General features: G+C 37.8%; 2 protein-coding genes across 6 annotated transcripts in view; both read left to right on the forward strand.

Moving 5' to 3' along the window:
- Positions 1-4,469, forward strand: part of ptpn13 (protein tyrosine phosphatase non-receptor type 13) — a 51,099-nt gene extending 46,630 nt beyond the window's left edge. For all 5 annotated transcript variants that reach the window (XM_017307985.1, XM_017307986.1, XM_008424542.2 and 2 more), the window contains 11 exons: positions 145-310; positions 400-486; positions 576-670; positions 755-810; positions 903-1,003; positions 1,112-1,260; positions 1,680-1,770; positions 1,850-2,187; positions 2,266-2,481; positions 2,574-2,636; positions 2,729-4,469. In XM_017307985.1, the coding sequence (XP_017163474.1) occupies positions 145-310; positions 400-486; positions 576-670; positions 755-810; positions 903-1,003; positions 1,112-1,260; positions 1,680-1,770; positions 1,850-2,187; positions 2,266-2,481; positions 2,574-2,636; positions 2,729-2,806 (1,440 nt within the window). In that variant the 3' untranslated portion in view covers positions 2,807-4,469. The remainder of the gene's footprint in view (positions 1-144; positions 311-399; positions 487-575; positions 671-754; positions 811-902; positions 1,004-1,111; positions 1,261-1,679; positions 1,771-1,849; positions 2,188-2,265; positions 2,482-2,573; positions 2,637-2,728) is intronic.
- A 2,926-nt stretch (positions 4,470-7,395) lies between these two features.
- sdad1 (SDA1 domain containing 1) lies at positions 7,396-13,164 on the forward strand. The gene is made up of 22 exons (XM_008424543.1): positions 7,396-7,611; positions 7,688-7,792; positions 7,876-7,974; positions 8,089-8,199; positions 8,732-8,803; positions 8,892-8,992; positions 9,075-9,132; positions 9,219-9,293; positions 9,404-9,505; positions 9,760-9,829; positions 9,921-10,024; positions 10,123-10,180; positions 10,254-10,312; positions 10,393-10,469; positions 10,955-11,052; positions 11,150-11,226; positions 11,443-11,566; positions 11,684-11,769; positions 11,884-12,071; positions 12,434-12,518; positions 12,660-12,821; positions 12,940-13,164. The coding sequence occupies exons 1-22, from the start codon at positions 7,522-7,524 to the stop codon at positions 12,985-12,987; spliced, it is 2,049 nt and encodes a 682-aa protein (XP_008422765.1). The 5' UTR covers positions 7,396-7,521; the 3' UTR covers positions 12,988-13,164.
- The last annotated feature ends 394 nt before the right edge of the window (positions 13,165-13,558 follow it).

Genomic DNA, 13,558 nt, shown 5'->3' on the forward strand with positions numbered 1-13,558 from the left:
TTTGTTTCCTGTATAATCTTGGCTTGTTTTGATAAATTCTTTTTTTCTCTGAATTTTTGAAAACTATTTCACACAGAAGCCTCAAACACAATATGCAGCTTTTTCTGATGGTTTTAAAATGGCCGCCTGCCTTTCATCTTCTAGGTGAATGATGACCTAATGACTAATATCTCCCACACCAAAGCTGTCACTACCATTCGAAAATCTAAAGGCCTGGTACATCTGATTGTTTCAAGACCACCTGACCAGAACCCAAACACATACATGGCCTATCTACCTATAAACTCTGACAAGTGCAATGGTAACACAGGTACAAGCCAGGGCTTCAGTTCTGCTCTTCAGATTTTTATTAACAGCTGCTAAACTTGAATTTAAATGTTATTTATTTATTTTTTTTAGATCTGAGTGAGGACAGTGGAGTCACCACTAAGCTTCGCATGTTGGTTGAACAGAAATCCATCAACATCCCTGCCATGCCGCCAATAGGTACTGTAGATAAAACAATAGAGCAAAGGAACTCGGAGGGTAAAAAAACTAAAAATTGCCCTCTTAATGTTTCTAATCTACCTTGACAGACTACGACGATGGTCCTCTGGAGGAGAAAAAAGACACCGAGCTTTCAGAGGACACAGACTGTGATGGATCCTCTTTACCTGAAGACTCTCCTGTGGTACAAATTCAACATCACACTTAATAAAACTCAGCCATTAAAATGTTTCTTTTTTATTAAATTGCTCATTTCTAATCCACGCAGAGTTCTCGGAAAGCAACTTGGCAAGAAGAGAGCGTGGATGACCCAAGGAATGAGAAGTATGAGTTTGGATTTGAATGTAAACTTTAGCAAAATGAAGGTTGTGTAGCCATGTTTTCTAAAATATGTGCATCGTTTCTGCTCAAAACAGCAGCTACCTGCAGATGAGTGCGGTGCAGCCAGACGATGAGGACTTCACATGGGGAAGTGATGAGCTCCCCATAGAAAAGATCAGCTCTCAGTCAACAGATGGTAGGGTTTCTTTTTTTTTTTTTGAATAAATGAAACTTGGGATTTGATTGGTTTCAGGAAGGAGATCTGAATGATTTAGTTTTGGATGCATCTGTTTATTTCGCACAGACAAGTCAATCATCACTAAGGACGAGCTGACCACTTTACCCCTAGTCAGAGTGGTTCCCGGTGGCCAGTACACAGGAACTAATCTACACTCTAAAGTCCGCGTAATAAAGGGGCTCCTGGACCAGAAAATCCCACTGCAAGAATTTGAAGTAAGTTTGGATTTAAATGCCTATAGTTTGTCTGCTGGCCGGAAGAATGTGGAATTTCATTCTAGTTTTTTTTTTTTTTTTTTTTTTTTCTGACTGGAAGGAAAATGCAGAATATGGACAAATATTTGCATTCCCAGACCTTATTGATGTTGACGTTGTTGGTACTGATGAACTTTTTTTTTTAACAAGGTCAATTATTCTTCTAGTACTTTAACTTCCTCAACCAAACCAGAAATATGTTTCTGTTTATGAAGATCTAACTGCAAATATATTTTTGTCTACTCTAATTTGAAATCCTCTCATTTTCCCAATTATCACACCTCGCGAGTTTAGAGATGTTCACCCAGAGTTTTAGTAAAGCACAACAAATTATTTTTGATAAACAAATTTGAAAACATTAGTTTTTATCTTTCTGTTAGAATCTTCAGAATCTACAGCCGCTCGATGACTGCTTAGTCGGTCAGACCAAGGAGAACAAGAAGAAGAACCGCTACAAGAACATTATTCCATGTAAGAAAAGCATCACAGCTTTTTCCACTTGGGGGGTTTTTTCAATTAAAACTAATAATACTAAACTCGTATCTTCTAGTCGACACAACTCGTGTGGTTATTGGCAAAAACGGCGGATACATCAACGCCAACTTCATCAACATGCAAGTGAAGAACGAGCACTTCAAGTACATCGCCTGTCAGGGACCTCTGCCCACCACGCTGGGCGACTTTTGGCAGATGGTGTGGGAGCAGAATTCCAACGTGATAGCCATGATGACTCAGGAGATCGAGAGCGGCAAAGTGAAATGTCAGCGGTACTGGCCGGACACGCAGAGGACAGCGGAGATGGTGGACGACAGGCTGCAGATAACGCTCGTCAAAGACCAGCACCTGGACCACTTTGTCATTCGCCTCATTGAGGTCAAAGATGTCCAGGTGAGCGCAATTTTATGCTGATTTACGTCTCGGGCAGATTAAGTGGGACCTTCAACATCCGTGTTTTTCTCTTTTAAGACCAACAAGACGAAGCTCGTAACTCACCTGAACTACACCGGATGGCCTGACCACGGAACGCCCTCTCAACCCGAGCATCTGCTCACATTTATTTCTTACATGAGACACATTCATCGATCAGGACCCATCATCACACACTGCAGCGCAGGCATTGGTCGCTCAGGGGCCCTCATCTGCATCGACGTGGTTCTGGGCCTCATAAGTAAAGACGCAGATGTAAGTGTGCAAAGTTTTGTTTATGGGGCAGGTTTATTTCATTAGTGTAATCTAATAAAAAAAAATATATATATATATATTTTTTCCTTTAGTTTGATATTTCAGATGTTGTGCGAAATATGAGACTTCAGCGACATGGAATGATCCAGACAGAGGTGATTATCTCTGATGTATTTAGTAGTTGAATTTGTTATATTAATATCGACAGTGCTTAGCTCATCTTTCACTGCTTGTTTTGTTTTTATAGGAGCAGTACATTTTCTGCTATCAAGTGGCCCTCTATGTCCTCAGATGCCTTAAAGCAGAAGAAAACATCTCAGGATAGCAACCATATCTTCTGGATCCTGGGTGACCAGTCGGAGCAAAGCAGAACAAGTCAACACAGGCAAAAATGGCCAAATTACACTACTTTTTAATGCCTTAATCGATCCCCCCTCCAATAATAAATCATTTAAGTATATTTTCTATTTTTGCTTTTTGTTCTCTGTAGCTGCTGCTCTTTTTCACTGCATTTATGCAAGCTGCTGATTGTGTTTCCTATCAAACAAGAGAACATTGTTTTATTTTTCCTTTATATTTCTTTTTTATTATTATTATTATTGATGATGAAATGATTTTATATTTTATGTGGAACATTTATGTGTATTTTGATGCTTGAACTGGCCTTGACAGAATACTGTGTCAGTATTTGCTATGTAAATCTATTATACAGTTATTACATACTGCCTGAGGCAAATGATAAACTGAAAGTGTACATATTATTAATCTCTGGAAAAATTAAACTGGATGTGTTTGAAATATTATGTAGAGGAAAATCTCTTTTAAATAAGATCAAATATTAAAAGTTTTATTTTGTCTTGTCATATTTTATTGTTGAGCATTTTACAGCCGTTTCGGTTGCATTCATGCCATGTAATACGATTGCAGTCACACTCCAAGCTTCAATCATTTGATCCTTAAACACGACTGGCGGATAAGACGCTCCCAAAATGTCAGAAAAAGAAACGTTACTGTATTTACTCTGATTGTTGCTTCACCCCTGCGACATAGATGCCATAAAAGTGACTGCACTCTAAAAAAGTGTTATATGGGCTGAACTTGGTATGTGGTATGTTGTGCTCTATTGAAATGTTATTGTTCGACTTCGTTTACACAATAAACCATTTTGAGTCTGAAGACTATGAATGATGCACATTGCGACCTTCACAATGTAACAGACTTTATGCATTATTGAGATGCATTTTTACACATATTTCTTTGATCTAGTTCTGTATATTTTAAGGCATTTTGAACCTATATACCAGACTGCAAGCATTCAAACATTTTAGTGCAGACAGTAGCTGACGACTTCTACCACTACGTGGTGCCAAAATATGGATTTTTTTTTTTTTAATCTAAGCTAATTGGAAGCATTTGTTCTGGCATATTTTGTAATATTTGGAAATTACAGTGCAGAGAGTTCCTCTGTAGTCTGGAAATGTATGGAATATAATTTTATTTTCCAAGTGTTCAAATGTGTTGAAAACATTTGTATTTCTCTGCATTCTTATTTCTTATTTTTTTGTCTAAAAGTTGTCATTTCTTTTTTTCCTCAGAGTTCCTGTCATTTTTCTTTTCTCCCTTCATTCCTGTCTAGTTCATTCTACATTTCTTCGTTGTGTCCTGCCCTCTCTTCCATCCAGTCTTAGTTTCTTCTGTCCTTTTTTGAGCCCTTTGTCCTACTTTCTTACCTACCTTGTTTCCTACCTGCTCTCCTTTCTTCCCTCCAATTTTCTTGTTTTTTGCATATTGTATATTTTTAGGCCTGTATGTTGTTAGCATATTTACTACACATTTATAGTGAACTTTAGTATTTCATATAAATCTATGCAAATAATTTGAAATTGAGAAAATTAAATCCAGAAAAGTGGATTTTTTTCATGAAAAGTATGTAGGAATCCTGTATGCAGATGCATATTGTTAAGAACAATAAAACTTGTTGCTCAAAATGTTGGCTAATATTTACTGATATGGCCATTTGTTGAAGGGTTCCATATAACTGCTTTACCTCACAGTTTTCTAATTTATTTATTTTTGTTCAACAATGGAGGACTTACATTCAGTAAATTAGGTGTAACATAAAAAAATCTGGCTTAGTGTTTTGAAGCTACAAAAGTATGCATAGGGATTCTAATTTTAGGAATATTCAATTCAATTACTACTTTATGGGTGAGTGCAAAAATCAACATATTGTATCTGTTCAGACTGTAAACTATATTCTGTTTGAAATACACTCCTGGACACATATTTATGTATGTAGATATGGACGTTTAGTACTTTCACAGAATTGTTATAGAATACTTTAAATCAAAGCTTATTCAAAGTCCTAAATCCAATGAAGTAGCAGTGGTGGGCAGGAAATTGCTTTTCCACAAATGCCCACCATCCAATCTGAAAAAGTCTGAGCTGTTTCACAATGAATGGGGCAGAAATGTCAGTATATGTCCAAAGCTGATTGAGACGGAGGTGAAAAGTTTTAGACTTAATTGCAATAAAGGGATCTTTTACAAAGTTCTCACTCATTAAAAATATTTGCTTCTGTCTGCTGCCTCGGTCTAAAAACATTTTATTCAACTGATAAAGGGCACCTGTCTCATTTGTCAACAATCATAGAAGTCATATCCTCATCATAAAAAAGCTTTGGAGAGATCGTATAGTCAACAACTTAGATGTTTATAGTTGAGCCACATTGCCTCCTTGTGGCTAAATATTTAAATCAGCGCAAAACTAAAGCATAGCCTGCTTATTTAAATTCTCCTTCGCTTTCAGAGTGTAATTGATAATTTCATGAGCAGAAGCTACTTTGTAAAACTTTTTAATTTAGCGTAAGAAAAAAATGTTTCATTAAAATGTATACAGATGTGTTTCATTTTTTATGTAAATCCATCAAATTTGGGCAAGTGAATTTGTAATAGCTTAAAGTAGAAATCCACGATCCTGGTTTTCCTAATAAGACTAAAAAAACAACAATCACACTAAAATAATATATGGATTATCCATAGATTATGCACAGGCTAATTTATGGATCAAAATCCATCAGGAAGAATGTATAATGCTGATAGACTAGCTGGAGTCAATAAAATTTTTGTACAACATTCACTTTAAAGGAACTTTATTTACTTATGAGAATAAGTAAGTAAATCCATGTAAAACATTTAAAACAGGGATTTGGGACTTCACTTTCAACACACTCAAAACAGAACAAGCAGCAACAACCTCAAGGTTGCAACACTGTCAATTTTAAATATCAGCAGTGATTCTTGAGAATAGGGACAAAATGGGTTTTCATTTTCCCATATTTTTTTTTGTTATTTCTCAACCCTATGTATGCAAATATAACAAATAATGTTTTGGAAATGTAAAGATGCTAAGGTACAGACTCCCAGTTCAACATTTTTTTTAAAAATTATTTTTAATCCACCTGACCCAGAACTTTGTCATCACCATCTGACAAAAATAAATAAAATAATTTTTAATGACCCTATTAGTGATATTTTTACTCATTTTACAGACAAATGCAACAAAAAATTTTTGCACCAACAAAAATTGGTGCAATACTTTTACAAAAATTGGTGCAATACTTTTATAAATGTCACTTATTCTTTTCATGTTGTTTTCTTTCCATCACCAGATAATCATCCTAAGTCAGGCTTTATTCTTGAACTTATCTGTTGATCTTGAACTCCACAACAACGCAGTAAGGTAGGTAAGGTAGGCGTTGACACAGAGCTGAAGGTGGTGACAAACTAGTGAGTAAAATGAAAAACTTGGTACATGTGAAGTAATGCAATTTATGTAAAATATATTAAAATGAATTAATTGCACATTTAAGTGAGATTTGACAACAATTTCACTGAAAGAGTCAGATAAACTCTGATGGAGTGGACATCTGACAGAGTTGACGAAATGCCAAACTACCTCAATTTATATGATGTTATTCTGAAGGAGGCCATATTGTATTTCATCAGGTTCATTAGATCTTTATATTATACTAAAATCAAGCTTTTATTTCACAAAATTTCATAAAAGTTTTGTAAATTGTCAGTTATGGTTTTGACACATCATGGTTGTGACAAAAACTTAGGAATAAAAAGAAGAAAAAACTAAAGAATAACATAAGCTAACCAGAGCTAACTAGCCCTCTTAGGAAAGGAAGAGAAAGGAAGTGGTCGTGGGGTCCTCAGAAGTTCTGGTGCCCCCCAATAATGCCTGATTTTTTTTACATTCTTTTCATTTCTGAAGGTGTTGACAAAAACTAGGGACAAATTTCAATGGAGTTGGAAAATATATAAAAATTATTTTTAATTCAATGTATTGATACTTTTATAATTATTTATACGATTACTTATACTTAATTGTCATAATATATCATTTTAGTTGTTTTTTTTATTGTTTTAAACTATTATAATGTATTGAGTTCTGCTCCTGGACAAGGGCTTTTACAGGCATCATCCACCGACTACAATGTTTAAAATAAAATAATATTCAGCAAATACCAGGAAAATATACATTGTTGTGCTCACATGACCCAGGYTAGTTTAGTCAGATATTTGAAAAAATTACATTTTGTGTATATTTTATTCAAATTTTGTGCTTTATCCATAAGACCTGTTTTGTCCCTATTCTCAAGCAAGAATCACATATCTTGAAATTTGATTGTTCTAAATATGTTCTCTAAAATATATGACACACTGGAAAAAAAAAGAATCACTATGCCATTATTTTTTTAAACACGGGTCATTGTTATAACATTATTTGATTATCTTCTCCATAGCAACACAGTTAGTTTGACTAGAAATAATCTCACTATTGATTTTAAAAAGTTTCGAGGAATGTATTTTCGGTCATATGATATAACAGGAAGCGGAAATGACGACGGCGTAGACGGACGTGACGTTTTGTATGTAATGGCAGCGTACACATTGGCCACGCTTGCCTTATAAAAATAGTTTTTTCCTCCCCTTAACTTTTGACACGTCTTGGTTTGAATAATCTGTAGTCATGCCGGGGAGGCAAAGCAACAAATTACCCAACAACCTGCCGCAACTTCAGAATCTCATAAAGAGAGACCCGCAGTCGTATGTCGATGAGGTAGGTGCTGGGAGAAAACACCACCATGGGTTAAAGTTGTGTAGTGATTGCTTTTAATGCTTCTCTTCTGCTCCAGTTTCTCCAGCAGCACCGCCACTATCAGTCCAATGTGGAGATCTTCAGGCTACAGCCTGACAAAGCCAACAAGGACCTGGCGGAGCTGGTCATGTTCCTGTCTCAGGTATCCCAGCAGCATTCACTGTGAGGCAACGTGGACAGCAGAGAGTGGGTAGAAATGTGTTGAAATGTCTCCCTGCTCTTCAGGTGGCTCACTGCTACACGCAGCAGCTGTCCACATTCCCTCGGGACCTGTCTGAGTTATTAAGGAGCTACCACACTATCATAGAGCCAGAACTGCGAATGGTGAGAGGCCTTTAAAAAAAAAAACAAAAACAAACATGATGTGTAGCATCATGGGATTTTAAGATGTACAAAGATTTCAAGTTGTTGTTGATGGTGTCCTTTTGCTCTTGTCAGACTTTCTGCAAGGCGCTGATTCTGCTGCGGAATAAGGATCTTATTGACCCCACAATTCTCCTGGAGCTCTTCTTTGAGCTGCTGCGGTGCCATGATAAACTTCTCAGGAAGGTCAGCCTGGAAAATATCAACACACCCGCCAAAGCTCTTCACGTTTTTTCATTACTGTGACTATGTTGTTTATGTGGTAGACCAACCAGGAGTGGGCAATATGGCCATAAAGTTATAGCTATCCTATTGTGGTACAGTTGTAATAACAATAAAAGTAACAGTGAGAACTATATATTACTTCTTTTTTTAGGGAACTGTATGGCTGTGACTGCATGGCACAGTAATTACCATGGCACAGTAATTACAGCCCCACAAATGGGTATGTTGAAAAACATACCCATTTGTAATATGCTTCCTTAGGATAGCAGTGATTTTTAAGCATTCAAATTTATTGATTTTTTAAAATATTCCCATTAAATAAACAGTGGGGAAGAAATGTAAAAATAACAACCACTACAAATGAAAAAAAAAACTTACGTTAAAAAAATGTACCACAATAAATGATAAACGATGCGATAAATGCTCACCCCTCAGACCAACACGAGTAATGCATATGTGTGAAATGGAAATGTATATATTTTTTTATCCTCAGACTCTTTACACACACATCGTGACAGATATCAAAAACATCAACGCAAGGCACAAAAACAACAAGATCAACACGGTAAATGGAGTGTATCTGAGTTTGTGTCAATTTCCTGTGATCAGCCAGTTTGAAGTGATCATCCCTGTTGTATTGCGCTTCATTACAGACCCTGCAGAACTTCATGTATACAATGCTGAGAGACAGTAACCCCATAGCGGCCAAGATCTCCCTAGACGTCATGGCTGAGCTTTACAAGAGGAACATATGGTGGGTTTCATATAAGATCCGTGAAACCCGGACGTTCCTTGTGAATCGCTGTGTCTCATAACCTGATTGTATTCCTGCTCAGGAATGACGCCAAAACGGTTAACGTCATTACAACGGCATGCTTCTCCAAGGTGACAAAGGTAGGCTTTTCGTTTAGGGGCGAGGAATACATTTCTCAATCTGTACCGAGAAATAAATAAATTAAGATGACGTGCCTCTCCGCTAGATTCTCGTCGGAGGCCTAAAGTTCTTTCTGGGCAAAGACGAAGATGAAAAAAACGAGAGCGATTCGGAATCCGAGGCAAGTTTGACGCATGAGGCGATCACCTGTGCAGGCGAGAGGCTCTCTGAAACCTCAAAGTAAAAAAAAAAAAACTCCTTTTTTTTTTTTTTTTTTTTTTTTTTTTTTAGAACGAAGGAACGTCTGCAAGAGACCTGATGGTGAAATACTCGACAGGCAAAAAAACCACCAAAAACAAGAAGAAGATGGAAAAAGCGATGAAAGTCCTCAAGGTAGCAGTGTCGTGAAAACACAGAAGCACGTATTATATCTGTGCTCTTCAGTCGGGACAATCCTCATTCAAAATACACAGCAATGATGTGCACCTCGTGTACTATGCAACTATGAGTGCTTCCATTTTAAGTTGTAGTAAACATAGGGGTGTCCTAATTTAATCTTGACCAGAAACATGCGTTTTATTTACACGTTGTTGCCGTATGCTCTTTGACTGTTAATTTGGTGTCATTTTTTTCTAAACTCCCTGCAGAAACATAAGAAAAAGAAGAAGCCTGAAGTCTTCAATTTTTCAGCGATCCACCTCATTCACGATCCTCAAGGTACGCTCGCCTACCGTCTCTGTGCTCTCATGCACTGATTGGCGTCCTGGTTTACCGAGCGGCTAACCATCAAGTCAATCTTTTGATCTAGATTTCTCAGAGAAGCTCTTGAAGCAGCTGGAAAGCTCCAAGGAGCGCTTTGAGGTGAAGATTATGATGATGGAGCTCATCTCTCGTCTGGTCGGAATCCATGAGGTCGGTTTCGTTTTTGATTCAGCGTGTCTCTGATATCTTATGAAATGGCAAATCAGTCAAATATCAGCGTAATCACTTTTGCTGTTTGGCTTCTGCAGCTCTTCCTCTTCAATTTCTACCCCTTCATCCAGAGGTTTCTGCAGCCGCATCAGAGGGGTAAGTGTCGCTCGGTGTCGAGCTGCGCTTCGTTTTGGAGATTTTTCGTAACGTTGCGCTGTGGTCTCTGCAGAGGTTACAAAGATTCTGCTGTGTGCCGCCCAGGCTTCACACCAGCTGGTTCCACCTGAGGTACGTCCTAAGCTCACTCTGCGATTTACAAAGATTACACATCAGGGTGTGAGCTTGTTTGTGTGTGCTGCTCTCTGCAGATCATTGAGCCTGTGATCATGACTATCGCCAACAACTTTGTGACAGACAGGAACTCTGGGGAGGTCATGACTGTCGGGTAAGTAGTTAATAAATGCTCAAATAATGTACTTTTTCACCTCTTTGTGGACAACTTTGTTAAACTGTCAGGGTTTTGTGATGCAAAAAATAAATAAATAAAATTAGACGATGTTTAGTCATTTTATAACTTCCTCCATATTTATATTTACATATTTCCTGGACAGTTAGCTGAGTCATAACTAACCCTAAAGGGAAAAATGATTTTAGTTGATTGGTTTTAGCTTTAAGTATGCACCCCTTAAAGTAAAAGTATGTGACCTATATATATATATATATTCTTTACATATGTTATGAGACAGATAATCAGTGAAAAGATGAAGTCCTCTGCCTTCTCCCAGTGCTGTCTGGAAGCAACCAATAAGGTCTTAGCGCTGTCAGTCATCTCTGTTATGCTTTGCCATTGTTTTAATTTAAGGATGTGCACAGTGATGCACCAAGTTTATTGACACATTTGAGAGATGGATCATATTTGCACTTTTTTAGCATCAACGCCATCAGAGAGGTGACAGGCCGCTGCCCGCTCGCCATCAATGAGGATCTGCTGCAGGACCTGGCTCAGTACAAGACCCACAAGGACAAGAGTGAGCAGATTTTCTTCTATTTATTTATTAAATTGTTTTTTTTTTTTTTTTTTTAAATACAATTTCATATTCACACTGTCTTTTGCCGCATTTTCAGATGTAATGATGTCTGCCAGAGGATTGATTCAACTGTTCAGAAATCTCAATCCACAGTTGCTGCACAAAAAGGACAGGGTGAGCTCATGAAGTGTGTCAAACCCTGACTGACGCCCATTAGCCCTAATACAGAGTACTCAATAAGGAACAAGAGGGACAACACAACATCACATTGAATTTATAATGCGTGCTAAAAAAAAAACAAGTTGGAAAACTTGTTACATTGCTGCTTTTTCAGCTCTTAGCCCTAAAAATAAGTTGAGTATCTATAACTAAATCAAATCTGTTGTGCAGGGGAGGCCAACAGAAGCCTCCACAGAGGCCAAAATAAAAGACTATGGAGAGATTGAGGCTAAAGACTACATTCCTGGAGCTGAGGTCCTGGATGTGGAGGAGGAAAACAAAGAGGAAGATGAAGGTCAGCTACTGTTGTACTCAGGAACTAGTGGTTAATATAGAAATGGCAAAAATCCATGTTGCCCTGCACACTGGATTTTTGATTTTACCGGCAATGTTGTTCCCTACAATTCATCAGATGGTTGGGAGAGCGCTAGCATCAGTGACGATGACGGAGAGTGGGTTGACGTTCACCACTCATCTGATGAAGACGCGGGAGAAGTGGTGAGAAGTGGGACACGCAACCAGTCAGGCTGCAGAAACCTGCAGCCTGACTGGCTTAAAATGAATTCAAAATGAATTTGAATTCATTTGAAGCACTTCCGACATTTCTCCAAGGCTGAGAAACTCCAGAGTATTCCGGCTGAAGAGAGAAAAGCGAAGGCAGCGGCGGTCAGCGGCAGCCGGCTCCTCACTCAGGACGACTTCAAGAAAATCCGCCTGGCCCAAATGGCAAAGGAGGTCAACGCTGCTCCGGGGAAGGGTCAGAAGAGGAAAATGGCAGACAGTGACAATGAAGAGGACAAGTGAGTAACACAAAACAGAACAATATTTAAGATCTGCCTTTTAAAATTTTGTGTCTGACTCTTTTTTTTTACCTTCTCATAACAGATTTTAACCTAGTTCTGTTCAAGAATCTCAATAATATACAAAGGGAAAAAAAACAGCATGGAACAGAGTTCTGTCTAACCTTCTTACTTTGAGATAATAATGTATAAAATGATCTTGATTTTACGTATTGAAGAAAAAAACAATTATTTTAGAGTTTAGCATCTGTTTGCTGTTAACCTAGCTTTGTTTTTTTGTTTTTGTTTGTTTTTTTGCAGCTCAGAAAACAACAGGGCAAAAATATCGAAATAATTTTTTACTCTTTTCGTCAAAATTTCAGAGGGGAGCTGCTGACACTGAGACACATCGAGAAACTGCACAAAAAACCAAAATCAGACAAAGAAACCCGACTTGCAACAGCCATGGTAACGTCTTACGCCTGCTTTCAAATTTTACACCGAATCCGGAGTAACTGGATTATTTACCGATGGACAGAGTGGAGTAACGTTTCCCACCAATAAAATAAGCTGTTATCGATGACCACTAAATGTACGTTTGCTGTCTAGGCCGGACGAACGGATCGAAAGGAATTTATGAAGAAGCGGACCAAGCTGAACCCGCATGCCAGCACCAGCAACAAGGAAAAGAGGAGGAAGAAGAACTTCATGATGATGAGACACAGTCAGAACGTCAGAACAAAAGGCAAACGCTCCTTCAGAGAGAAACAGGTAGCTCAAAATATATCTAATTTTTTATTTCACTATGGCTAAATCACCTGTTTTGGCTGGAAGGACAGAAATATTTTGACTTTTGGAATGGCAATTATTATTATTTTTTTTCATCCAGCTCGCGCTCCAGGCCGCCCTCCTGAAGAAGAAGAAGCAGTACAAGTAGGACAAGCAGGAGCCACTCATGCTGGCTCCAACGGCCATCACAGAAATGTACCTTCGACTGGGTCAAATAATATTGTACAACCGTTAAATGACATGTTAACTTTCTATCTTCATGTATTTGTGTGCAAATGTACATTAACTTACACTCTTTTGAAATAAATAACCAAATTGCTATTGATGTTCTGTGACTTAATTTTTTTGAACATCCCTAATTGAAATAATAAAGCAAAAGTTTTTGCGAAGATGTTATATGTACAGAAACGGTAATGATTGTTGCTTCCTTCAGTTTCCTCCTTTTCAAGAGAGTGTAATTCAAGTTAGTTTCATAACCTCGTTTCAGGTTTCCTCATTTTTACAATCGCTAGCAGGAATTTGCAGACACAACTCAGATATACTGTAAAGTAACTTATGCCAAGGTGCTAAGATGTTAATGTGTAATTTTATGAGACTTTATTGCACAAGTCAACTGTGTATGTAATTAGGGGCATGCCATAGCAATGCATAAGGAGAGCAGTACTGACTTGCGAAGCAAGTCAGTACTGCCTCCATGCATTGCATGGCAGGCACCTATT

The sequence above is a fragment of the Poecilia reticulata genome, linkage group LG12 (genome assembly GCF_000633615.1).
Source record: "Poecilia reticulata strain Guanapo linkage group LG12, Guppy_female_1.0+MT, whole genome shotgun sequence".
NCBI lineage: Eukaryota > Metazoa > Chordata > Actinopteri > Cyprinodontiformes > Poeciliidae > Poecilia > Poecilia reticulata.

Excerpts from the sequence above, each read along its gene's own strand:
- sdad1 (XM_008424543.1), top strand. The coding sequence starts at position 7,522 with ATGCCGGGGAGGCAAAGCAACAAATTACCCAACAACCTGCCGCAACTT. Across the intron at positions 7,793-7,875 it reads TGGTCATGTTCCTGTCTCAG|GTGGCTCACTGCTACACGCA; the intron begins GTATCCCAGCAG and ends CCTGCTCTTCAG. Across the intron at positions 12,072-12,433 it reads AGTGACAATGAAGAGGACAA|AGGGGAGCTGCTGACACTGA; the intron begins GTGAGTAACACA and ends TCAAAATTTCAG.